The 24,926-nt window shown below is 42.8% G+C and overlaps 2 protein-coding genes across 2 annotated transcripts; one reads left to right on the top strand and one right to left on the bottom strand.

The window, feature by feature from the left end:
* The first annotated feature begins 4,185 nt into the window (after positions 1 to 4,185).
* On the top strand, positions 4,186 to 17,859 carry LOC311139395 (protein eva-1 homolog B-like). The gene is made up of 4 exons (XM_084174265.1): positions 4,186 to 4,490; positions 13,795 to 13,946; positions 15,792 to 15,891; positions 16,137 to 17,859. Exons 3-4 carry the CDS (start codon positions 15,825 to 15,827, stop codon positions 16,565 to 16,567), a joined length of 498 nt encoding a protein of 165 aa, XP_084030391.1. The 5' UTR covers positions 4,186 to 4,490; positions 13,795 to 13,946; positions 15,792 to 15,824; the 3' UTR covers positions 16,568 to 17,859.
* Positions 17,860 to 22,361: 4,502 nt separating this feature from the next.
* Positions 22,362 to 24,557, bottom strand: LOC311140009 (uncharacterized protein; the record flags this gene model as incomplete). Its single annotated transcript, XM_084174983.1, has 2 exons — positions 22,362 to 22,696; positions 24,542 to 24,557. The coding sequence occupies 2 exons, from the start codon at positions 24,555 to 24,557 to the stop codon at positions 22,362 to 22,364; spliced, it is 351 nt and encodes a 116-aa protein (XP_084031109.1).
* Positions 24,558 to 24,926: the final 369 nt, after the last annotated feature.

Below are 24,926 nucleotides of genomic sequence, written 5' to 3'. Positions count from 1 at the left end.
GTTCTTAACTGACTTGCCTAGTTAAATAAAGTTTAAATAAAATAAAAAATAAAAGGGTTAGGGTTAGGGTTAGGGGTTAAGGGTTAAGGTCAGGGTTAGGGGTTAAGATTAGGGTTAGGGTTAGGGGAAGGGTTAGCTAACATGCTAAGTAGTTGTAAAGTAGCTAAAAAGTAGTACGCTGTTGTAAAGTTGCTAATTAGCTAAAATGCTAAAGTTGTCCATGATGTGATTTGAACACAAAACTTTTTGGTTGCTAGACGTTCACGTTATACGCCCACCCATCCTCAACCAACCAACCAACCTCTCTCCTTTTGTTTTTGGGTTAAGTAACCTTCTGTCTTATGTAACCATACCAAACATATCATACTAATTTCAGTGTCACAGATTTACGGTTACTATGTTACGTCTAGTCTTTGAGGCCAGGCTGTTATAGTTTATCACCTCAAGTCACCCCAGCAGCTCACTCAATGAACAAGTGCTATCTTGTCTGAGATCTTCCCCTCCTCCTCCTCCTCCTTCCCTCACCTCTCATTTCATCGTCCATCGTTCATTTAATTCTCCCACCTGGTCTCCCCAGAGATAGAACATTCACATCCCTGAACAATGTCTCGCCCACTCCTTCTTCCCGTGACAAAAGCCTCTCATAATCTAGGGTGTACACTACCTTGACTCGCTGTGCCCCACTGTAAGGTATACTTAAGTAATTGCCTCATAAAGAGGATAGCATTGGGTTTGTCCCAAACTGGCCAAGATCAGACAGCCTGGAGGCTTCCAATGACTACCACCTCTCCACCCCTAACAGACGCACACACACACACACAGACACGCACACACACACACACACCCACAAACACACACACACACCAATACCACACACCACACACACCACACACACACCACACACACACACACACACACACACACACACACACACACACACACACACACACACACACATACCACACACACCCACCACTCACACCAAACACACACACCCCTCTCTCTCAGTGTTGGAGTGTAAATCAGTCCCACGGACAGGGGGACATCTGCCAGCCATGAGGAGATCATCCATGCAGGAATGTGATCAGGGATGGAGCTCCCTGACAACCCCAGCAAAAAACAATGAGATCCTAGAGCTCAATATAGGGGGGGGCTGGAGAGATGCCTTCCGCTGTCTCTCTTTCTTCTCCAATTTGTATTATTAGGGACAAGGGAAAAGCAAAAAGCTGGGAAGAGGCAGAAAGGGAGGATGTTTGAACTGGAGCGGCGATGAAATCCAATTGAACTGGATCCATCTCCAGAGCATCCAAAGAGCTTGTGTCCCTTCATGGGTTGTTAAGTTCTGCTCTCTACTGAGCGTGGGTTAATGAGTGAAATATGTGGACAGAAACCAAGGTTTCATGCCAAATGGCATCCTATTCCCTTTATAGTACACTACTTTTGACCAGGGCCCATAGTGAACTATATAGGGAATAGGGTGATATTTGGGACATATCCCAATATCACGTTTTCTTTCTCTTTCCACCTCAGCAGCAGGGTGTATCACAATAACAGCTTTGCGCCGACATTGACCCCATTGAGAAATAAGGAATCTCGATGACGCACTTTTTAATGCAGCTTTTCAATATTGATTTCACAGCACTTAGAGAAGTCTTCCCCTCCCTTGATTCCCATGGAGACCCAGTCCATGTTGATGGGAAATACTGTATCTCCATGCCCACCCACTCCTTATGGCTTTAATAAAATCTGGTCAAGGCTTTTCTTGGTGGCCCAGTGTATTTACTGCTCACTCTCTTCAGTTGGTTGGGGGTTCCCTCCCTGCTAGTAAGTCTGTGTTACAAAACAAGAAGATCGTGTGCTGTGAGTATGTAATGTAGGACTTACAGTGGGGAGAACAAGTATTTGATGCACTGCCGATTTTGCAGGTTTTCCTACTTACAAAGCATGTAGAGGTCTGTAATTTTTATCATAGGTACACTTCAACTGTGAGAGACGGATACTAAAACAAAAATCCAGAAAATCACATTGTATGATTTTTAAGTAATTCATTTGCATTTTATTGCATGACATAAGTATTTGATACATCAGAAAAGCAGAACTTAATATTTGGTACAGAAACCTTTGTTTGCAATTACAGAGATCATACGTTTCCTGTAGGTCTTGACCAGGTTTGCACACACTGCAGCAGGGATTTTGGCCCACTCCTCCATACAGACCTTCTCCAGATCTTTCAGGTTTCGGGGCTGTCGCTGGCAATACGGACTTTCAGCTCCCTCCAAAGATTTTCTATTGGGTTCAGGTCTGGAGACTGGCTAGGCCACTCCAGGACCTTGATATGCATCTTACGGAGCCACTCCTTAGTTGCCCTGGCTGTGTGTTTCGGGTCGTTGTCATGCTGGAAGACCCAGCCACGACCCATCTTCAATGCTCTTACTGAGGGAAGGAGGTTGTTGGCCAAGATCTCGCGATACATGGCCCCATCCATCCTCCCCTCAATACGGTGCAGTCGTCCTGTCCCCTTTGCAGAAAAGCATCCCCAAAGAATGATGTTTCCACCTCCATGCTTCACGGTTGGGATGGTGTTCTTGGGGTTGTACTCATCCTTCTTCTTCCTCCAAACACGGCGAGTGGAGTTTAGACCAAAAAGCTCTATTTTTGTCTCATCAGACCACATGACCTTCTCCCATTCCTCCTCTGGATCATCCAGATGGTCATTGGCAAACTTCAGATGGCCCTGGACATGTGCTGGCTTGAGCAGGGGGACCTTGCGTGCGCTGCAGGATTTTAATCCATGACGGCATAGTGTGTTACTAATGGTTTTCTTTGAGACTGTGGTCCCAGCTCTCTTCAGGTCATTGACCAGGTCCTGCCGTGTAGTTCTGGGCTGATCCCTCACCTTCCTCATGATCATTGATGCCCCACGAGGTGAGATCTTGCATGGAGCCCCAGACCGAGGGTGATTGACCGTCATCTTGAACTTCTTCAATTTTCTAATAATTGCGCCAACAGTTGTTGCCTTCTCACCAAGCTGCTTGCCTATTGTCCTGTAACCCATCCCAGCCTTGTGCAGGTCTACAATTTTATCCCTGATGTCCTTACACAGCTCTCTGGTCTTGGCCATTGTGGAGAGGTGGGAGTCTGTTTGATTGAGTGTGTGGACAGGTGTCTTTTATACAGGTAACGAGTTCAAACAGGTGCAGTTAATACAGGTATTGAGTGGAGAACAGGAGGGCTTCCTAAAGAAAAACTAACAGGTCTGTGAGAGCCAGAATTCTTACTGGTTGGTAGGTGATCAAATACTTATGTCATGCAATAAAATGCAAATTAATTACTTAAAAATCATACAATGTGATTTTCTGGATTTTTGTTTTAGATTCCGTCTCTCACAGTTGAAGTGTACCTATGATAAAAATTACAGACCTCTACATGCTTTGTAAGTAGAAAAACCTGCAAAATCGGCAGTGTATCAAATACTTGTTCTCCCTACTGTATGTCCATGTCATGCTGTCATGGCCAAGTGCTAAGCCTGAAAAGTAGGCTTTTTTAAAATACAAGTGATCAAAGGAGTATGGATACTTACATGGCTTTGTGGTTTTGTGTGATTATGTTATTCAGCAAGGATAGTTACTAGATAGATATCTCATATTATGCAGTCAAACCTCTTCAATCTTCATTTGGATTTTAAAATCATATTGATAGCCATATGTTTCTGAGTGTGGCTCACAACTGTTAGCAATTAGTTTTCAGCGAGGGAGTTGTCATATTATTCAGATTACATGTTTACCCCCCCAAACGTTCCACTTTTCCATTCATCTTTAAATCTAAAAGGCTTAAGCTGCAATACAGTATGTTTTGTTTCTTATCTGCAGTTATTATAAATGGATCCAAAGGTAAACAACAATCCATCATTGTCATGCCTTGTGTTTGTTTTTGTTCGTGTTTGCTGTCATGCTGTACTCGGTGTGGAAAATCATGCTTAATTTGTCTAGGGGTTGTGCTTTTCCTGCCCGTTTCCTTAACAGAGGGAATGAGGGGGAAGAACTCCCCTCCCACTACTCCCTTCCTCCCTCCCTCTTTCCTTCCTTCCTCCCTCCCTCCCTCCCTCCCTCCCTCTTTCCCAAACCCTGCTCATTTTGGGCAGTTCCCCCTTCCTCCTTATTTCTCTCTCTCTCTGAGAGGGATTGTATGACACCTTTTCTTGCTGCTGGCAGAGAGAGTGGAGACCGGGAGGGAGAGGGAAAGTCTGTTATTCAGAGAAAGTTGCCACCATTTCCCTATAGGCTTCTCTACACGCTCCAGGACTGGAGAACAGTAGTAGTCACACACAGGGAATCGGCAAGATTGACAAAGTCAGGATTGCTTGTTGTGTTGATTTTCCCAACCTGGAGGCGAGAAGTGGACTGTTTTAACTGAGGATAGCATTGAGCCTTACCTTATCTTGACAGGAATTAACTTTCCTAAGAGGACACCTTGACAGCACTACTTACTTGGTGAGTGTGACAACCCGTCTGTGTATGTACAATAACATATAAACCTCAACGAGGTATTTATATCACTGTATTTACAATTGAAAGGCTGTAACTTTTTGCGTTTCCCTTAAAGCCCATAATAGTCTATGCCCTGTCTAAGTCGAGGAGGGGGGGGGGGGTTTCTACTAAGCTATATGGAATTTTTTTAAGGTCTTACCAAGGATCATTTTGCTATTTGATTTTGAATTTTAAGAACCTTGCTATTTAAAAAATCCTGCTATTAGTCCATACAAATGCATTGAATAACAGATTCACTACATGGAACAACAGATAGTCCCCAAAAAATATCAAAAGGAAGTTTGTTCTGAAGTGTCTGTCCTATATCTGAGAGATTTAAGAAAGATCAGGAAACATTTGTATATATATATATATATATGTATTTAACCCCTTATTTTTGGCACTAAACAGTCTCTATATATACATACTTCCATTCATTTTTTTCAACTGGTATCATATTAGTGTGTAGCCCAAACTCTACAGACAGAAGTTGGCAGATCTGCTGTACCTACTTCAGACGAGTCCCAAGACGCTTGTGGGGGGTCGTAGAGCAAAACGGAGAACACCATCGTGTTCGTGAAAGTCTCATCTTTCCAAAGAGGGGTCATAATAGTTTGGGAAGACTGGTTTCGTGATGTCTCATGGTCTGACAAACACCGCTCTAGCTCTGTCACCTTTCACCGCAGATGTGGAAGTGCAACATAGGCGGATGCGGTGGATTGAGATGCATCCAATGCAAAACAAACTGATATCTCTAGCTTAAACTGTGATTTTTATGGGGATTTTTTATTATGCTAATTACATTTCCATGTGGGTGCGACCTGTGGTGTGTGTCTAGTTACAGTGGGGTTTCAATGAGTGCCTGCTGTTTCATGTTTTGAAGCCCTCTTGTGGTTGCACAAGTTTGGGAACACTTTAAAAACGCTTTTAAACTGTAATGATGACGAGGTTCCCATCCATTCAGTCAGTACACTCAGTAGAACACACAGCTATAGGTTCCAGCACTGTGTGTTGTACCTTGTTTTCTTCCTTCCGGGAAAAGTCTTTACGTGATTCAGGCTCATTCATAGGGGTTATACTGTTCTTGTTGGATTGTCTTCAAGAGAAGCAATGCTCACCCTTGAGCATCTCAACAAGTGTCTCAACAAGAGCTACAGTATGAAGTGTGTGTGGTTACAACATGTATCTGATGGATCAGTGCCAGAGAGCAGGGCTGATGCAGCAAGAGTCAATGAGCATTCCCTGGCTGGTCCGTTTTCCTATGCAGCTAGCTGCACAGTGGCTAACCTTGCGGTGATAAGTGACTTTTGCTTCAATAAATACAAACATGCTGCCGTGTTCTGTATTTTGATGAGGGCCTCATCAACAGCGTAATACGATCAGGGGGATCCGAGGTGAGAGCGTCATGCTTCACTAATGTGCAGGCCTCCGTTTCGTCAACATATAGGGGTCCTGTGTGTGTGCGTACGTGTGTGTTTGGGGGAAATAATGATTTTGTCTCACACACATACACATGCACACACCGTCTCCACTGGAGTGCTGTGGTCAGCTCCTCTTATCAGTAGGAGATAGCCATTCTCAGAGGTCCCCTCTAATTAGCATATCAGTGGGCAGGCTGTTTGCTGTGCCTCGCTTTGTCAATCTGATAAAGTGACATATAACAGGGGATAAGTGTGAATGCCTTTAACCCTCAAGCATGTTTGAGACAGTTGACTTGTATCTGACCTCTCCCAGCTATGTTCCCCACCATCCTCTTGTTCTCCTCAATCTCACTGCCCCATGTTTTATCACTGGGGTTTTTGCCTTATCTGTGGCTTCTAAGGAGTCACAGGTCAATCCTTGACTTGAAACGCTTGTCTGAACTCTAAACCAGTTGCCTGGCCCTCTGCTGCACAGGAGACAACAGAGTGCTTCAGAGTGCTTTCACAGACACACATAGCCCTGGATCAAGATGAGTGGTGTATTTTACGAGTGGTGTATTTGCTTGATTACCACTACCATCCTGTAATGGTGCCTTGGTATCCCCATTTAAGCCATTGCCTTGGTCTTGCCATTCTCGCCTAGCAGACACCGATAGAGTAACTCACATCCGACAACTTCTTAGGGTGAGTGAAACATTCCTCTCCCATTTGTGTTGGTATAATGGTTGGTTTGTTGTGTAACATGAGAGAGAGTTTGAGACATGCTAGCTAAATGAAGTGGGGCATACAGCATATTATATGTTGTAGACCACTAGCCATTAGATGTTGTAAAAGTGTTTTGAAAGAGACGCAAAAGCTATGAACTCCCTCATCTAATCTATTCAGATGTAAAGCCAACAAGACCGTATTCGATTCAGATTCGCCATTGACAAATAATAGGTTGAGGATGGATTTATCTCTGAAGCTGTGTTTAGCAAGACTCCTACTAAAACCACTGCTGTCTCATAAAGGCTCAATGCTTTCTAGTGAAGGCTTCTCCCTGGTCTCCTCAGACTTAGGGGGATGTTTGACATGCTAAATCCACTAGGGTTTGCCTAAGCCTCCCCTCTCTCTCTGTACCTCTCTCTCTGTACACACACATGTGAATGTCCAAGAACATAAAATAAGCCCTGGATTTAAGGTTGAATTTGTTTAAACTTTACATGGGAATCTGGGGGAAGAGAGAAGCTATATGGTGAAGAAGGAATAAAAAACAAGATGACAGGGTTAAGCACACAGAAACTGGTACAGTGACGTCTGTAAAGTATCTCTAGTATTAATTGATTACGCATTAAATAAGAGACACTGTACTCAGAAGCTTAATCTTATGATTAAATCATAGTTTAGGTCGGTTATCAAATATTTATGGACTACACCAAACAAGTCGTTTGTCAAGCTCAGAAAAAAACTGTACCCTGACGAACTAAAGAAGTCATACCATACAGACTAAAGATGACACCACGGGCCACTTTCCCAGAAGGCTAGGCTTAATTTATGTCCGGGAAACCAGCTCTATATGTTTGTAGACAGGACATGGTTAACTATGCCCAGCCACCCATGGAAAGGGTTAACACGTTTTGTGTCATAGGGTTATCACAAGTCCTGTGTAATGAATACAGTGTGTGGTTGTGGTCGGCTGGTGCAGGCTGGCCCAGATCGATCAGAGATCACAACTCTATTTTTGGAGCTTGAGGTTGGGGATCACCTGGGGGTTACTGTGCTTTGAGAAAGCACAGGGGTGATTGCGAGGGAGCAAAAATTAACACACATATGGGTGTATGCACAGACACACATACTCACGCTCTCTCTCTCACACACACACAAACTCATTAAGTTCCAATTCAGAGCATAAATGTCCTGGATAGAGATGGAGCACATATGATAAAGTCGATATGGAGATAGAGCATGTGTTTTCTCTTCTGGATTTCCATAGGAGAGCAGCACTCTGTCTCTGTCTACCATCAAACCCCTCAACCCCACATCTGGCCACTATTAACCCCCACCCCTATGAGCCCGTATCTCCATTACTCCCCATACCCCCACCAGCCCAATCCTCACGGGGGTAAAGAGATTGCTCTCTGGATAATTTCTTATGTCACTAAAATGCCTGCTTCGGTTTGTCACGGGATGCAGTTACATACGCACTGAAAAACATAGAGGCTTCTCTGCTGAACCAAGTTGGAGTGGAGGTGAATTTGGCACTCTACATTTAAATGAAATCATGGCCTCATGTAGAGAAGTATGACATAAAGAAACCAAAACAACTTCCTATTGAGTACCTGTCCTGTGAATTAGATCAGAATGTTTAATAATGCCTTGACTGAGAAGAAAGTTATGGTCCTTGAAAGCTACAGTGTTAAAAAGCTGTTGTTAATTGAGTCTAAAGTCAAATTCCTAAATGATTAACTAGCCACATAGTGACAGGGACCAACCTCAGAGGCAAGAGTTTTCACTCCTATTACCAAACAGAAGCCCTTTTCCCCAGATACTTGTACACTATAAACCACTCATAAAGTATCTAACCATGGTACTCCTCTCCACGTCTGAGAGATCACATTAACAGCCCCTGAGTAGGAATTTATCTAGGGAGTGTAGCCATAATTGAATAACAATGAGAAAATACATGAAAAAATACAGCTCCCACAAGGGAGCGAGCACGCCTGTTTCCTCACCATAATGACTCACTTTGAGCCACAGAGGGAAAGGGATATTTTCGATACCTAGAATTTCTGTGCGGCCGCAAAAGTTCCCTGGCACAATGGATGCTCTTTCTGTGGTTTGCCTGGCATAGGTCTTCAGTGAGTTGAAAAAGCCCAGATTTGAATTTAATTACATTTTGTTGTTTTTATACACAGATATAGCCTAGTCCAACAGCTCTGTCATGGGAGATCAGAGACATAGCTGGTGTCATTTTGAGTTTGAGTGTAAAATGAGGACAATTGTATAGCGTTCATCAACTTTGCCCCTGACAATATTCATTAAAAAGTTATTTGTTTCTTTGATTTCTGTTTCTGCTACTGAGAGAGAATATCTGTCTGGGATTAATGATCCATGGGATCAAATGGACCACTGAGGAGTAATTTATTCATTGTTTTGAGCACATGAAGGCAGAATACATACTGTATGCTGGAATTGAGAGGCCTGTAGAGTGCTTTGATTTATTTTGTTTCCATTTTTCTCAGAAAGCCATGATGTGAGATTCTGTAAGTAGCAGAAAAGCAGGTTAATGGCTATTCCCTAGATGCTCATAATCTGAAGTTGTATCACAGAGGTATCTACTGGATGGTTTTTTCCATACCTTTCCTATTTTAACAGCTTTCTGTCAAATAATTTACCATGTGGCCTCAATCATGCCAGTGTATGGTCTCCCAGGCTTTGTCTATACCTAAACCCACCAACCAAGGCAGGACGGCATCCAAGTCTAGAAAAGCCTGATGGAACTTCAAGCTCTAGCTCTCTCTGGGTTTTGACTAGATGGGATACAGCTTTTGTCATATTAATTTTTTTTGTAGCAGGTTAGGAGAACTTACACTGCAGGTTAGGAGAATTTACATAGCAGGTTAGGATAATTAGGTTAAGACTAAGAAAAGGGTTAGGGTTAGCTAAAATGCACAAAAAGAAAAAGACAGAAGCTGTATCCCTTCTAGTCATGATCCTCTCCCTGTGACAGACAGGCAAAGGTGCATGCGGTAACGTTCCAACCAATAAACACGGACACCTTTCCTAAGAGCTAGGGCTCTGTTCGCGCTGGTGCCTGCAAAAGCATTCAGAGGGTAGGCATCTGGTGAAGGCATTTTCTGTCCAGCGCGGCTGGTCTTTCTTGACGGCCGTGAAGGGTTGTAAGGGCATCTTCCTTTCTTGTTTTCTCTTGACATGGGATCTTGGGGATCAAGCTTTGCTAAGTGTTGGTGCTGTTTTCCATTGCACCGTGCCCTGGCCATGGACTCGTACTGTGGGGGGAATTATTTCAGTTCGAGCCCAGTCAGACATGTGTTTGCCATCAGGTTCAGTGACACTGAGCACCAGGTGGAGCTGACCCCAAAGATGGCTGCCAGCTGAGAGTATGGGGAGCTCCACTGAGCTGAGACTCAAACTTAGAAAATGATATTTTCCTTTTCTCCTCCGAACAGCGAGCAGGATTGCCACCTAGTGAAGATGGTTTCCAAACATTACCCTTGGATTAACTTTCTGGGGGTTTTAAGTGAACCATTTTAAACTGCCCACTGGGCACAAACTGGGAGAATCCCCAAAAAATGTTGGTATTTTTTCACCCAACTTTTAACCAAAATGCACTTACATGGCTCAAAGATTGTTTTGATTTCACTTTCAATTCACACTCGTTGACAACGCAATCAAATACAGTTGAAGTCAGAAGTTTACATACACCTTATCCAAATACATTTAAACTCAGTTTTTCACAATTCCTGACATTTAATCCTAGTAAAAAGTCCCTGTCTTAGGTCAGTTAGGATCCCCACTTTATTTTAAGAATGTGAAATGTCAGAATAATAGTAGAGAGAATGATTTATTTCAGCTTTTATTTCTTTCATCACATTCCCAGTGGGTCAGAAGTTTACATACACTCAAATTAGTATTTGGTAGCATTGCCTTTAAATTGTTTAACTTGGGTCAAATGTTTTGGGTAGCCTTCCACAAGCTTCCCACAATAAGTTGGGTGAATTTTGGCCCATTCCTCCTGACAGAGCTGGTGTAACTGAGTCAGGTTTGTAGGCCTCCTTGCTCGCACACGCGTTTTCAGTTCTGCCCACAAATGTTCTATAGGATTGAGGTCAGGGCTTTGTGGTGGCCACTCCATACCTTGACTTTGTTATCCTTAAGCCATTTTGCCACAACTTTGGAAGTATGCGTGGGGTCATTGTCCATTTGGAAGACCCATTTGCGACCAAGCTTTAACTTCCTGACTGATGTCTTGAGATGTTGCTTCAATATATCCACATAATTTTCCTTCCTCATGATGCCATCTATTTTGTGAAGTGCACCAGTCCCTCCTGCAGCAAAGCACCCCCACAGCATGATCAGATTTATAGCAAACCAAGTGGCGGGGCTGCCGTTTTGTTGTTTGTCAAATTTAAGGAGTGGGAGTTTAGGGTGTTTGTCTGGACTGGGTTCCGGACTGACAGTACAACCGGATGTATGGGGGAAAACTTGGTTGATAAGAACAAAAATATCACACAACGTAGCAGACAGGGTTTTCCTTCATTTGGTTCCTCTGTCCTCCCAACCAAAGCAAACATTTGTCAGTCAGAAATAGAGAATGACCTCTTCCCAGGCCTCACAACACCACATGTTGTTTACCTTGGCGTCAGTCTCAACACTATTTATACTTAGGCCTTACAGTTATTTGAGACTTGGATGAACTTTTCATTGTTTTTGTATCTTGACGTGGTGTCAAGATACACTTTTCTTACACTCTTAAGTACAAACTGATTGGCTTCAATGTGAAGTCATTGGTTGACTGATGATGCCCACCATGTGACTGAGGACACAGGAAGTGGATTGTGTGTTCAAATTGTTTGACCTGAGGATATGAGGTCAGTTAGGAATGAATGACAGGCATTATCTGGTCACATGTGAGGTGATGTAATCTATGAGTGAGGCCATCAAAGCTGAAGCCTTCTCACGCAACATTAGCTTGGAGTGTGACTCCATTTATTTCCAAAAAAAGGTTATAGTACCATAAAGGGTCTTTGGCATGTCTGTGTAGGAGAACCCTGTTTGGTTTCATGTAGAATTCTACAACCACTAAGAACCCTTTGAGAACCTTTTTTTCTTAGTGTGTTTGTGTCTACTTTTTTTGTAGTGGCATAATGATCCAATTAGCTTTTAAACTATTTAGAGGCTCTTGAAGGGACTAATATGCCAGAACATTTTCAGCACACATTCAAGGTCCCCAAAACTGCAGAAATACTGAAACATATGTGAAGAGTGTTTTTCTCTCCAGCAGTCAAGGGGCATTGCAACATCTGCTATGGAAAATAAAGTCACTTGGAGAACATGACTGAAGTTTGAGTCATGGGATAGTGCGTTGAGGGAGGTGGAGAGCACGTCTGTTAATACTTTCCTCCTCAGGGTAAAACAAAAACACAGCAAAACAACAGGCCCAGGTTAATTATTGTTTAGATTGGCTTTAAAGGGAAAGGGGGATACCTAGTCAGTTGCACAACTGAATGCATTCAACTGAAAGGTGTCTTCCGCATTTAACCCAACCCCTTTTGAATCAGAGAGGTGCGAGGGCTGCCTTAATCGACATCCACGTCATCCACGTCACCCACGTCATCGGCGCCCGGGGAAAACGAGTCTCTGGTTGTCTTTAACCACCCTTCTCAGATGCCTGAGTTCTGACGAATTTTGTTCTGGTGCATTCCACTGTGAGAAAAGAGCAGTTAGGCCCAGTTAGCAGTCCAATCGAACTGCAATCGACCTTGGCGAACTGGTGAAGTCACTCTGGCCTTACACTATATTACCCTTGAGACCAAAGCATAATATTGCATTGGAAAGCTCTTTAGACAGTATTCTATGCGGATACTGCCTGCTTTGCCTAGATGATGAATATTTTCCAATAGCAAAGCAAGGATTAGGCTTAGGTAGCCTGGTCCAAGATCTGTTTTGTTTGGCAATTACAACGACTGTAGTTGGCTATACATACAGCACAAACAGATCTGGGACCAGGCAATAGGAATGATGTGCTGGGGGAAAGATGACCTTGTCTGTTTAAACACAAGCTACAGTAATTAAAAAGGAAGGAAGTAAAACAGGAAGAGTGTGCGGATGGATCCCGTTTCTGTTGTCCAAAACAAAGGCTCACCGTTTCACTCCCGTGGGGACTGACTGACCATTTGACTCAGTGGCCTGGAGTGGAGAGATGCTGCCATGGCGACCACTGCCTGTGTCCCTGATAGCCCCGAACACTCTCTCGGCCCAGCATTAGTGTACATTGGGTCTGCCAAGAGTCAGCAAGATCTAAATCTGCACTGGAAAGCAAAGAGGCTCTGCTAAACCAACTCAAGCTGGCACTGGGCTTTTCCTCTCAACACAAAAAGGGTTTGTGAAAATTCACAGAACAGCATTTTTCACAGCCCTCTTTCCCCACCTGGCATTTAAAGAGCTGCTCATATTCTGTGAGATATACTGTGCCGGTCGGGTTTATAGACTAGGATTTCTACTTCTTGGAGACAACGTGCTCTGAGGATATCACAGTGGTTTGATGTGTCAGAGATGGGATGAGACTTAAGTTTCTATGTTAAACTGTTCCAGGAAAACATCAGCCCGTGACTTTATCAGAGATATTTTATATACTTTTATTTATCCCTTGTAAGCAGCTTTGACTACTTCAAACATATCAGTGCTTAGGAGTACACAAAAACCTGGAGAGAATTCACTCTTTGTCATGTTTGATTAGAAACACCATTGACAAATCCACAAAAAAAAAGTGTCTGTCTCCCTGCACATAATTTATTGTTATGTATTCTCCATACATCAACAAGTGCAGTGTTTCAGTGTTTAAGGTTTATAATATATTTTTCATCATTGTTGTACATGCCTTTCGGACATATGTGTATGTAAACTGTATTTATACAGTATGCACTGTATACTTATGTGTTTGCGTATCCAAATATTAACTTTTGTATTACTGAAAGCTAAGCCTGTATCTTGTCTGCTGCCGGATTGTGTATCCCTCGGCAACAGCACAGGGCCTGTCATTGTTTGCATTGCAAACGCCTCAGTGAGTTTGGATCTGATGTAGGCTGACGGCTGTGTGAGTGTCTGTGTGTTTGCTCTTGTCTCAGGGCGGCCAAATGAACTGTTCGGCCTGAGGAGCAAAGGGCACGGGTATAGATCCAGAGAGAGAGAGAGAGCGAGAGGCTCAATCATTCAGCAACCCTCTCTACTTCCACCATGAGCTGGGACTGAAGAGTTACCTCTACAGCTTCATTTTATGGTAAGATTTATGATACAATACAAAGTGTACATCTGTCTGTACTTCTTATTGCCTATCTTTATATCTTAGAGCAAGAGAAAGAGTATTGTGCTTTTTTAAAAGAGTCAGGCATGTGCTATGAACAGCTACAATACATATGGTTGACCCATGTTTTTGTTGCATTTTTGTATCCTTTTAAAATGCTGCATTAACAAATGAGTGTGAAAACAACAGCACAATATCATCGGGATTTACATTAGCGTAGAATCCATAGATTCTGAAGAGATCACCCAACAATAGCGGAGCGGACGAGAAAAGGGCAGTCAGCAGGAAAGGGCTATGACAAGAGAGGGGGTTGCACAGGAAATGCAGGAGAGACGCAGCAGGAACCACATGACCCTGTGGATAGAGTGTTCCCTATGGGTGAATCCACCCAGCCTTTCACTCAGATTGGAAACAGGTTCTCTCTCTCTCTCTCTCTCTCTCTCTCTCTCTCTCTCTCTCTCTCTCTCTCGCTCTCTCTCTCTCGAAAGTGCAGGGGTAGCATAGGGGCTCGCCTTTATAGCCTAGCCTATGTAATTGACAGAAAATAAAAACAGACCACATAGGAGAAGAAGCAAGACCAGGCGTAGTACTTTTGTTGGATGGTGAGGCGTGGCACCGCAAGGTTCTCTCTGAGGGGATTTTTTAGACTTCCTGCGGAGTCTGAGGCGAGGGAGTAATGACCGGGCCAGCGAGGGCCTGCAGGAACACAATGGAGCCAAACAGAGCAACAGGAAACGCTGAGGAAAAGACTCAGACAACCAGAAAGCGTCACCAGGGATGAGCCAGAATTGGTTCTCCAGTGGTCTAACTTAAACCAATCAAATGACTTGCCTAAACTTAATCATTCACATTTGGTTCTGCTTTCCAGGCAGAGCTGCCTTCAGAACAAGATCAAAAAAGGAAAACTCTAATCTGTTCCCAGTGACTCTGTTTCAGTCAGGGGCAGTAAAAGTGTGACCACAATAGATAGTTAAACAACAACACAGGTCCTCCGGGTCTTCACCCATTTGTTTCAGTCAGGGAAATTGAAAGGGTGAACAAACCAGGTACTGTAAAAACAACACAAAGGGCCTCGCCCACATTGATCCGGGAGGCTCGTTGGAGGAAGTGCTGTTCATTGGCTTCTGAGGAGAGAGTTGACCCCTGGCCCCTCACTGTAGAGGCCTGTCACGGCTCACAGGCAGGACCATGTGCCAAATGTGTCATGATCCCAGTTTGCGCTGTTGGTATTTGAGGACGAAACAGTGGAGCTTTTGTTTGCCACAGCTGGACCAGGAGGCCTTGTCCGCACCCACCCAAAGACATATGTGACCGACCGTCTCGATTCGGTCTTATGTAGCAAGATTTGAAATTGTGTTTTTTTACATTGGATAAAAGTAGAGACTCAGAGCTAGAAAATTGTATATCATATAATACAGTTGAGGAACAATGAGAAAGTAATTCTGCTTTGAAAGTTGATAAACTTGTAACCCCACTTTTGAGAAAATGTCCCTTGAATGTTATTATGGAGAATTACTGTGGTCAGTGCGTTTGGCGCAATAGCAAAAGACAAAACATCTAGTGTGGCACAAGAGGCACTCGTAAAACAAGTGTTTCGGCGGGGTGCATGAGGGTAACATGTGGGTAGCTGTGGGGTGCATGAGGGTAGCATGTGTCTTTTGGCCAAATATCTTGTTGTGTCAGTTTGTTTGAGGGTGTGTGGGAGTTTCTGTGATACACGGTGGGAATAACTGACATTCATGCATACATTCATGCATACAGGACTTTGTAGTTGAGATCAGAAGGAGTTCTGATGCAGTGTGTTGTTGTTATTTGTTCTAGGTGTAAGAAAGGGCTACTGGACATATCATCAGCATGGACGCCAAGAGGAAAGAGATGGACCTCCTAAGCAACAGCATAGCTGCCTACGCACACATCAAAGGTCAGTCAATCAATCACTTTAACATCAGTAGTTGTCACATTGCTTTTAAAGTACCATACCAGTGATGATGATAATAGCACATCTTATCATATTCTGTAGTTTCATAAATGAATCAATTAACCAAAATGGCCAATGTGCCAGTCATAACAATACTGATTTAGGCTACTAGCACAATTACTTTTTGACCTATTGTGGTGTTTTGTTATACTAGGTGAATTTACCAATTATCTTTTTCTGTCCTGTAGAGAACCCGGAGAGCTTTGGGCTGTACTTTGTGATCGGGGTGTGTTTCGGCCTGGTCCTCACCCTCTGCCTCCTGGTCATCCGGATCTCCTGCAAGCCCCGCACCAACATCCCGGCCTCCACGCTCGAGAAGAAACACTTAAAGGACTTCAGTGAGGACGAATGTGATGAAGATAGCGAGGATGAGGAAGAGGAAGGCGACATCGAAGCACCCGCCCCCCTGCCCACCACGGAGATTCCAATTGGCAACCACCACAACCACAGCCAATCGGACGGGACACTGAGCGTTAACGTGTTCACTTCGGCCGAGGAGCTGGAGCGGGCACAGCGATTGGAGGAGAGGGAGCGAATCATACGGGAGATCTGGAGGAATGGGCAGCCTGATATCCTGGGTTCAGGAACAGGCACTCTAGGTCGGGTGCACTACTACTAACGCCCAGTACTACGGGACCACTGAATGGACATACTATATAGAACTATGGTGCTATGGAATCAGGGGGTACACTGTGGTCCACACCCGCCAAAGACAGACTTAGAATCAGACCACTGGGTGGGTCAGTGCCCCTGAGGGAGACCTTACAATTCCCATGAGGGGTGTTACTCGTGCTGTTGAATACAGGCAGGTCACAAGTGGTGTGCTACTTCGTTCTGGGGTGTATTCAGTGATGTGAAACGTTCTGAACGTTGCAGATAGAAATAGAATGAATACAGCTGACACAATTCCTTATTCTACCTGACAGACAATCATATCTGTTCTACATGATAGGTTTCTATCTGAACGTTCTGTAACGTGAGATCCTTCTGAACAGGCCCCCGAAGTGTAAGGCTTGACTCTAACACTATGTGATAGTGGTGTTCTGTGTGAATTGATTTCCCCCATGAACATTTGTCACCTACTATCACTGCCATAATGGCATTACACCACAAGGCACCTTTGAGACCAGTTCTGCTGCTGTGTGGTCTAGGCATGTGAATGGGAACATTTATCATAATTGGAGTCTACAGTGTAGAGAAGTGCCTGAATAAAGTATTGCCCTTAGAAAAGCACTAAGGGAGCAAGGAAGGACTAACACAGCTATTGACAAATAGCCAGAGATACTGTAGGGAGTAGGGAGTAGGGACCAAGTATTTTGCAATGAGAGGTCACTTCCTTTTGTTTGCTATGGGGACATGTTTCCCTCAACACTGGTGAGTTTACAGCAGGACAGCTCCGTGAACTGTTTGTCATTATATCAGGAAAGGATCCTCAATGCTTTAGAGTGGTCTTAGAAACCTCTGTGAGGAAATAGCTTTGCCTAAGTAAATAGAAATAGATTCAGTGGGACCATTTTTCACCTGATGTCAAGTCATTTTGGAATTGGACTGCTCAGTCTGTTCAGTTTAAGGACACAGTTTTCAGACTTTTTTTTTACACTAAGGGAAATTAAAGAATTAAAGTGTTAAACTCAAAAGGCCTTGTGGTTGTTTCTGTTACACATAATGTATTTTAGACAAACAATGCTCTTTCTTAAAATGTCACTGGGCTATATATTTTAAATATACAGTACAATATAAAGATTGTCTAGGGCTGAAATTTAACAACTGAAAAACCTCAGTTGAGCCATTTAATTACAATGGATTGTAAGGTCACTCATTGTTTATTGTTATTCATAATCAATTGCTCCCACGTGTGCCTTGAAATGCTAAATAGATATGATTTTTATAATAAAATATCTTGAAATCTCAGATTTGTTTGCTAAATGTTTTGGCAAAACCCAGTCGTCTATCTAAACGAAATAAAGTCTTATTTTATTGTCTGAAATAAAACACAGGACAAAAGGTTATTTGATTGCCAACAGAATCATGTTGAACGTTGATGAATAACACAATTTGCATATGTATCTTGGGTATGATCATTATCCAGTTTGGTGCTCTTGGGCTTTAGCTGTACATGTTATTAACCAAATAAAGACCTGGCCCTCCAACAAAGACCTACAAGAACAGGAAAACATATAATTATCAGTGTACCAACTGGGCACAGACATCAATTCAACGTCTATTCCACATTGGTCCAACGTAATTTCATTGAAATGATGTTGAACCAAATCAATAATTTATATAGATTATAGCATTGTTGGGTTTACAACTTGCAAGAAAGGCATTTCACTGTACTTGTGCGTGTGACATTAAAACTTGAAACAACATTGATTCAACCAGTGTGTGCCCGGTAGGTCTTATATCCATTCGACTTTTTGGCCAACCTAGCAGCCAGAAGCCTTAGTTCTAGAATCTGACTGTGCTGGACACCCATGTATAGAGAGGCCAGGCCAATGTTGCGGGGAGGAAGGCATTACTTGGAGAGGAAACCAGCCAAGAACTTCTGTAACATGTCTTAAACTTCCTCAAAGTACACAATGTGTTGGAAAAGCAGACAGGGTAGCAGGTTTACCTTGGTAAGGTTTTCTCTGTTGAGGTCAGGGCTAAACCCTTATGTGGTCCAGGCCGTAGCTACATATGAGGACACGGAGGTCCGGAATTAGCTTTAAAAAATAATAATAATTGGGAACTCTGTCGGGGTCTCAACTTACTGTTGGGAGTTATAGTAGCACACAAATGGTGCAATTTCGAAACTTCGTTGTGCATTAGCAGTTTTCCTCTTGTTATATGTCACTCACTGACAGTCACTCAATTAGCCCATATCAGTTAACATTTTTTAGACTGGTAAATTAGTATAGTTAGTCTAGCCAGCCATCTAAACTTGAAGTAATCATGGTCAAATTACCGACCGGGCACGTGCCCAGGTGCCCTGACCTCCAGGGGGCCCCCATTGATTTTGTTAGTCACTCTCACTCAGATATCAAATTAAGGGATGGATTCAATCAGTATCGCAGAAAATCTGAGTTAAAATGTTAAGGTAATTTCCGACTGAGCTGACCGATTGAGCTCTCCACAACCGCGGGAAAATTACCTTTAATTGTCAATTGCGCTATGAAGCGGATCTTCAGCGCTACGGATTGAATAGAGCCCTGACATGGCATAAGTAATTAGTCTGGCTGACACCTAACTCAAAGTCCTCCTGACTTCAGAGTCTGGAAAGGCTCTTTTGATGTTGTCAGCACGAGTTGTCGATAATGAAGGGGGCTGTGCTTTTTTACTGATTGGTAGACCTCTGTGTCTTTCTCACTCAAACACCTAAATGGACAGCCACTGAGGGGTACCCCTTCCAATACAACTGTTGGATTTTCAAATCCAAACAATATGAGGTCTCAACCACCCAGGGAAATAAAGAAATCTGAAAAAACCAATCAAAACTCAGCCAGAAATAAGGACAACTGTCCAGACCAGTGTCAGCTCTCCCTCGCTGACCACGTAAGTCATGGCAAAATGTGTAGAGTTGCAGGAAATTAGCTTTAAAACTGCAAAAATGTCTCCCCACCCCACAGATCTCACTAAAACTCAGACCCTGGCTACAGCCCTGGGAAGGGGCTGCAGAGATTTTGGAGAGAGATGTTTTCTATCTTCCCTTGTTGAGAGGACAAGATTCTAAAGACAGGTAGGCCTAAATTAAATTTAAAATAGTTAAACTGCTTAGCCTAAATCGAATTTGAATTAGGTCTGTCTTCAATACACTTTCCATTAAAAATTGCAATGCATTTTTATTAAGCTATTATGTCAATGATTATGATGATGATTATAAAGCCATAAAAACACTTCTAGATGATAACACAGACCTGGAGTGGGAGGTCTCAAATGTCCATTCGGGCATGCTGATTGGTTGAAAGGCCTTTTTTACAATGATGATGATGAAGTTGATGATGATGGTGATGATGATGATGATGGTGGTGGAGGTGGGGATAATTAGGATTAGGGATTAAGAATGTGATGGTGATGTCGTGATGATGGTTAGGACTATGCATTGCACTATAAAAAAATATATTATTATTTTCACCTCCTTCAATTACGTGGTGGGCTATTCCTCAGCGTTGCGGTCGCACCCCTGTGATCACCACTTCTGCCGTGAGTGCATGGATTAGATCATAGACGATGGCTTCCGCGACATCGAGGGGCTTGGCTTAAGTCCCAGTCCACAGTGTAAATCAGTTACACTAAATGTGTAATCGTGACTGCATATTTGAGCATTTTTCTTAGTTTTTGTAACCTTTTCTATTACAATGCAATTTTTTTATCATTTTTGGATAGCTTAATGTGTAGTAGGCCTAGGGGTCACAGTCAATGAAATTAATATATCTTAATACAGTGGGGGAAAAAAGTATTTAGTCAGCCACCAATTGTGCAAGTTCTCCCACTTAAAAAGATGAGAGAGGCCTGTAATTTTCATCACAGGTACACGTCAACTATGACAGACAAATTGAGGAAAAAAAATCCAGAAAATCACATTGTAGGATTTTTAATGAATTTATTTGCAAATTATGGTGGAAAATAAGTATTTGGTCACCTACAAACAAGCAAGATTTCTGGCTCTCACAGACCTGTAACTTCTTCTTTAAGAGGCTCCTCTGTCCTCCACTCGTTACCTGTATTAATGGCACTTGTTTGGACTTGTTATCAGTATAAAAGACACCTGTCCACAACCTCAAACAGTCACACTCTGAACTCAGCTATGGCCAAGACCAAAGAGCTGTCAAAGGACACCAGAAACAAAATTGTAGACCTGCACCAGGCTGGGAAGACTGAATCTGCAATAGGTAAGCAGCTTGGTTTGAAGAAATCTGATAATCTCCCTCAATCTGGGGCTCCACGCAAGATCTCACCCCATGGGGTCAAAATGATCACAAGAACGGTGAGCAAAAATCCCAGAACCACACGGGGGGACCTAGTGAATGACCTGCAGAGAGCTGGGACCAAAGTAACAAAGCCTACCATCAGTAACACACTACGCCGCCAGGGACTCAAATCCTGCAGTGCCAGACGTGTCCCCCTGCTTAAGCCAGTACATGTCCAGGCCCGTCTGAAGTTTGCTAGAGTGCATTTGGATGATCCAGAAGAGGATTGGGAGAATGTCATATGGTCAGATGAAACCAAAATAGAACTTTTTGGTAAAAACTCAACTCGTCGTGTTTGGAGGACAAAGAATGCTGAGTTGCATCCAAAGAACACCATACCTACTGTGAAGCATGGGGGTGGAAACATCATGCTTTGGGGCTGTTTTTCTACAAAGGGACCAGGACGACTGATCCGTGTAAAGGAAAGAATGAATGGGGCCATGTATCGTGAGATTTTGAGTGAAAACCTCCTTCCATCAGCAAGGGCATTGAAGATGAAACGTGGCTGGGTCTTTCAGCATGACAATGATCCCAAACACACCGCCCGGGCAACGAAGGAGCGGCTTCGTAAGAAGCATTTCAAGGTCCTGGAGTGGCCTAGCCAGTCTCCAGATCTCAACCCCATAGAAAATCTTTGGAGGGAGTTGAAAGTCTGTGTTGCCCAGCGACAGCCCCAAAACATCACTGCTCTAGAGGAGATCTGCATGGAGGAATGGGCCAAAATACCAGCAACAGTGTGTGAAAACCTTGTGAAGACTTACAGAAAACGTTTGACCTGTGTCATTGCCAACAAAGGGTATATAACAAAGTATTGAGAAACTTTTGTTATTGACCAAATACTTATCTTCCACCATAATTTGCAAATAAATTCATAAAAAATCCTACAATGTGATTTTCTGGATTTTTTTCTCATTTTGTCTGTCATAGTTGACGTGTACCTATGATGAAAATTACAGGCCTCTCTCATCTTTTTAAGTGGGAGAACTTGCACAATTGGTGGCTGACTAAATACTTTTTTCCCCCACTGTATAACAATTAATCTAAACTCCATCCAATACAAACAACTACTTCAGAATATTGACAAATAGGGCTTAAGCTATATGATGGACTGGCCCAAAGGTCAGTATATCAAAAACAAATACTGCTTGAACTTCAATAAGCACTTCCCATCAAATTCCGCCCAGAAATTCATCTAATTTCAACCTCATAACTTGACCTTTGATCTTACATGACAGTACACAGTGCATTCATTTCATCTGCAATGTGCCCACGTGAACCATCTATATAGAGAAAACAATCACAGACAAAATGGCAACCTTTCAACACCTTTACTGGTGAAATTTCTGCATCATTTCAAGACGATGTCAAGAGAAGGAGTTAGATGGACATGACACAGGTGAAACAGAGAGATGGGAAATGTTTTTTCCCGTCTATGGCCTGAGCTGAACCAAAAGTGAACCCAAACTAGGGGGATGTTATGTTAGCTTTACTGGGGGGGGGGGGGGGAGCCTTGGTCTGGTCAACCACGGTTTGGAAGAGCTGCTCCATCTGGTCCTGGAAGTCATCAGCCAGAGGCTTCAACTGGGCCTGCATCTTGTCGACCAGGTCCATTAACTGGGCCTGCAGGTTGTCAGCCAGAGGACTGAACTGGGCCTGGATGTTGTCAGTCATGGGGTGGACGTGGACCTGCTTCTCGATTTCACTGACAAAGGGCTTCATCTGTTCCTGGATCTTCTCAGCATGCTCCTGGATCTTGTCGGTCAGAGGCATGATCTGAGCCTTACCCTCCTCCATGTAACCTGTATGGGGAGAGTGACACGCTTAGTGAGCCGTTTTCCAAAAGCTGTAGGCCCATGGATCAAGCTAGCTTTATAGCAGACTCTATGGTACTGATGTGAAAACTGACATGTTGATATCCCTGTCGAGTACAATGCTATGAATAAATAAAATGAAAAGTAATATAATTTGAATGAGTAATCTATTTAGAACGACTTGATATCTTAGTGTGGCTGATACCAGTAAACTGAAATTCCAATTCAAGGGTTGTGGGTTCGATTCCCACGGGGGGCCAGTATGAAAATGTATGCACTCACTAACTGTAAGTCGCTCTTGATAAGAGTGTCTGCTAAATGACTCAAATGTAAAATGTAAATAATTGAAAAAGGGCATCTATTGTCAATGAGTTCTCAATGAATAGCTTTATTGTTTTCTCCATCAATGTCCCTAACGTTGTAGCAACGTTAAATGTTTGTTGGGTTTGACTCATACCAATTAAACAACTGAAGAATAACACATGAAAATAATCAATGAATGAGACAAAGAGGACTTCCAAAAAGTTAATATGAGGAAACTCCAATTAGGATGGACCACACAGAGAACCACAACACTGTGTGGGAAAAGTTTCTGACTCGCCCACCAAGAGGATCTGAACATTGTAGAAGGGGTAAGACTGTAATTTGTGGTTCAGTGACTGATTTGGGAAAACACCACTTCAAAAATAATTACTGCTACAGCAGCACACACGCTCTATTCCTCCCCAATGTCATATTGTTCACTGAACCGCAGACAATTCTATAGACTAGCATAATGGGCAAATTTGCAATTGAGAATCAAATCAAAATGACACAAACCATTCATCTCTAGAGTTCCATTTTTCCTTGGAAAAACAAACCATGGCCCTGTTTGAAGACTTTAGAAATGCATCCTTCCTTCCTCGTTTCCTGGAGGTAAGCACGAATCTATCTATAAGTGATTGGATAAGTGGAAGCAAGGTTACCACCCTATTAGTTTTACCAATGCAACCAAGTCAGATCTGTGATTACTTCAGGGAAGATAGGAAGGAATGATTGATACAGGCATTCAAAAAGGGCCATTGTCTTTTGAATGATATGACAGTCACCAGTGATAACTGTACTGTTTGTGACTTGTGGCTCCTTATCTACGCAATGACACATTTAAAAAAGGGCTTTGTTGTCATTTTCTGGAGGTTAACCAGCTGATCTATGTAGCTCATGCCCTCTCCTCATCCCTCATTTCCTCTCCACAGAAAAGAGGAAAACTGTTCTCTTTCTGTCCGTTTCAGCCCCTTTTTTATAAAGGCTAATTTTAGTTTACCTTTGACCCTCCTCCATATCGTATTTCTGGCTCCATGCCTCCTGATGATACCATTGCTCTTCTCTCAAATCCCTCCTCTTTTACAGTAACTCTTTCCCTCTAAAAAAGATTGTTCTGGACGAATGAAAAGGCTGTCTATTTTCTCTTTGGATGATTCTGGAGTAAAAGTTGCAAAATTGATGTGTTTAATGGAAATGCCTGTGCTGTAACAGTTATGAATGATGACCTATCAAATATGTTTTATGAAAAATCTAATCTGAAGTACAATTTTCAGTTGTCTTTGCAGGTCCATAAGGATGTATCACTTTCAATAGGCCTTATGTGAAAGAAATACTGCCGTACCAACAAACCCTATTTATTTACTTTAGTTTATTTCATGTTACACTAGCAGTTTTAGCCTGAGAGGAAATATGCACCCCATCACCCGTATTCATTGCCGTTTTTAAAAATAGTTTGTTCCCATGACAGTTTCAGAAGCCCACGCTCTCTAATGTGTTCCAGATGCTCTCCAGATGTGCTTTCCAGCTCACAGACTTCCCGGACCATGCTAGAAGCATGTCGCCAATGCTGAGACGGGGGAAACAGATCTATAGGGCTCACTCAAGAGAAGCCAAAGGCCTAAAATGGTAACAACAAATACTGATCATCAAATCTCATCAAATATCCAACAGTAAATCTCTCCTTGTTTTTCTTCCTTCATCCTCTATTTTTGTTCATTGTGATAAGTCTTGTTTTCAGTTTCAGTATGCTATAAGTTATTGTTCTGGTGTGACTGACGCAACCACTTTTATCCAGCTGCAAAAGTATAATACTGACATGCTTCACTGGCTGATCACTTAATTTCAGTGTGTTTGTATTTTCAAGGTTTTAATTAGTTTCACTTCACCCTGTGTATGACTAAGTTAACATTTAGAC

This window comes from Coregonus lavaretus, assembly GCF_964263955.1.
Source record: "Coregonus lavaretus genome assembly, chromosome: 13".
Classification (NCBI taxonomy): domain Eukaryota; kingdom Metazoa; phylum Chordata; class Actinopteri; order Salmoniformes; family Salmonidae; genus Coregonus; species Coregonus lavaretus.
This window is presented reverse-complemented; position numbering and strand designations above follow the sequence as displayed.